Source organism: Alosa sapidissima, chromosome 10, assembly GCF_018492685.1.
Source record: "Alosa sapidissima isolate fAloSap1 chromosome 10, fAloSap1.pri, whole genome shotgun sequence".
NCBI lineage: Eukaryota > Metazoa > Chordata > Actinopteri > Clupeiformes > Clupeidae > Alosa > Alosa sapidissima.
The window spans coordinates 29,039,425-29,041,924 of record NC_055966.1 but is presented as its reverse complement, the minus strand read 5'-3'; the positions used below and the strand labels follow the sequence as shown (position 1 = coordinate 29,041,924).

The 2,500-nt window shown below is 45.9% G+C and overlaps 1 protein-coding gene across 8 annotated transcripts in view; it reads right to left on the bottom strand.

Annotated features, from left to right (window-relative positions):
- chd4b (chromodomain helicase DNA binding protein 4b) overlaps positions 1–2,500 on the bottom strand; it is a 43,742-nt gene that overhangs the window by 14,828 nt on the left and 26,414 nt on the right. For 7 of the 8 annotated variants that reach the window (XR_006034622.1, XM_042107188.1, XM_042107184.1 and 4 more), the window contains 3 exons: positions 1,176–1,398; positions 490–543; positions 210–377 (listed from right to left, as the gene is read on the bottom strand). Coding sequence is in view for 6 of the 8 variants with exons in the window: in XM_042107188.1 (XP_041963122.1) it covers positions 210–377; positions 490–543; positions 1,176–1,398 (445 nt within the window). In the remaining 2 variants the exon portion in view is untranslated. Of the gene's footprint in view, positions 1–209; positions 380–489; positions 544–1,175; positions 1,399–2,500 lie in introns of all 8 variants that reach the window. The other variant, XR_006034623.1, reaches the window with a different exon arrangement.

Sequence of the window (2,500 nt, the reverse complement as noted above, 5' to 3'; positions counted from 1 at the left end):
TATTTATCATTCCTTATATAGTTCTAGCCATTAGGGCCTTTTTGCTGTGATGTCCACCAGAGCACTCTCCCTACTGTTCAAGCAATGTGCACAGATGTCATGTCCAACTTTGAGCAATGGTGCTTCTAAAAACTCTATAAACATACATACATACATACATACATACATCAACATCCACACACATCCACGTCTAAGGAGTATGTGTTTACCTGTGAAGCCTCCATCAGCAATGTTGAACATGAAGCGCTGCTTGGCTGCAGCTTTCTTCTTCTCCTCGATCACTACATCCATTCCTCCGCTGGCCTCCTTCATGGTCTCTCCATTCTGCAGCTTCCCACTCTCTTCTGTCTTCACGTTATCCTTCTCTTCCTTTGGTTCTGAACAACGCAACAACACACAAGTGTGAAGGAGAGGGCTTGATTGAGGGTTTGTGTGTGTGTGTGTGTGTGTGTGTGTGTGTGTGTGTGTGTCTGTGGGGTGTGATTCTACCTTTTTTCTCATCTGCTGTAGAGCTTGTGTCCATTTTCTCCTCCTTACATTCCTCTGTGGACAGAAAAAACACAGAAAAAGTGAGTGAGAGTGAGGAAAACATTCCATATTTCATATCTGCATTAAGTCAGCGCTACAGGAAATGATTATGTATTAAATATTATATATGAACATACATCCAATCAGAAGTAGAAAAGTCCAGCCTCACAAAGTAACATTTTGGCCCCAACCATTCACTTAATCAGCTGATTCTAATGGGCACAACTCCTCAGACAGGTAGATGAGCACAGGTAGAACTCATACAACTTTCTGAAGCTGGGCTTCCTGGACCACCTCTGCACTCGATGCCATCCCAGTGCCACCCAAAGAACCCTCCTTAAGTTACAACACACGGCCAAGACAGGCTCCACCCCTTAAGAATACACAGCAAAGACAGACCCCACCCCTTTACAAGACACAGCAAAACAGGCCCCACCCATTTACAACACACAACAAAGACAGGCTCCACCCCTTTACAAAACACAGCAAAACACTTCCACCTCTTTACAACACACAACAAAGACAGGCTCCACCCCTTTATAACACACAGCAAAGACAGGCTCCACCCCTTTACAACACATATCAAAGACAGGCTCCACCCCTTTACAACACACAGCAAAGACAGGCTCCACCCCTTTGCAGCTGACCTTTGGCCTTTGTTTCCTCCGCCCCCTCTGACTTGAGCTCCTCCTCCTCCTCCGCCTCTTTAGTCTTCTCCTCCTCCTCTCTGTCATCCTTTGGTTTCTCTTTCTCCGCCTCTGCGCTCGCTCCATCCTCTGACGGGGCAGGCTTAGAGTCGTCCTCGGACGCCTGCTTCTCCTCGCTCTCGGGGGTGGGCGACTTGTCACTCTCGTCAGGGATCTCAATGATCTGACGGAGAGGGAGAGAGAGAGAGAGATATTTATTGTTACATTTTTTTATATATATTTTTTTATATATTCTTATATTCTGATGTTCTGAATAGGGCTGACAGGACGGTCAGTCAAATCTTGTGCGGGGGGGGGAGGGGGGGATTGGGATTGGTTTCCAGGGTAACCTCTTCCCGTTCCTCTTTTCAAATTTAGCCTCCTTTCATCTGCCTCAGCACATGTGCAGTTGGTTGGTGCTGTTGTAGTGTAGTGGCTGCGCAAACAAGTCCAACAAAACCTACGGTGCGTTCCATTTGTTACGAGCAGGAAGTTGCAAATGCAATGGTCCCTGAAGTCGTAATGCCTACTTGTCAGCTCGTTCAAACCCCGAGTACCCGGAGACTGAATGTCAAAGATGTCTGCACCCATGAACAGTAAATGAGAGCCGTAGGCATGAACTGTTCATTAGCAGTTCTGTCTCAGTCTGTGTTCATTAAATCAGCTGTAGAAACAATAGTGTCCAACGTCTATCGGTTTCTATGTTGCTATGACGTTCGTTTGTGTAAAATAATGTTTAATGCTTTGTTACGAGCCGATATTGCGGTATCCAGTAGCAATCACTGACAACAGACAATTGCTAACAAACTGTAGCATCTTGTTCTTACAACATATTACAGTTGGAATGCATTCAACTCGGCTTTTACTCGGATGTGACATCTTTCCCAGTTACCAGGTAGTCACTTTGGATAAAAGTGTCTGCTAAATGATAAAAATAAATGTTGCTTTCCCTGGACTCCGAGACACATCTTGGCGACTACATCTGTGTCGTGCACTATGTACATACCTAAACGTAGACATATCCTACACACACACACACATATACACATATACACATACACACACACACACACAGACAGACAATTACAGAGAGGTGACAGTTACACGCCCTGGCGTTTATAAGTAGAACACTGGTCTAATTTGAAACTGCTCCAGTGTAGCAGCTATATCCGCTGCTGTGTGGGAGGGAGTGAGCACGCACGGGACGTACCTCAGGCTTGTCAGACTTCCTTCCCACACACACGAACACACACGCACATGCACACGCACACGCACACACACGCACA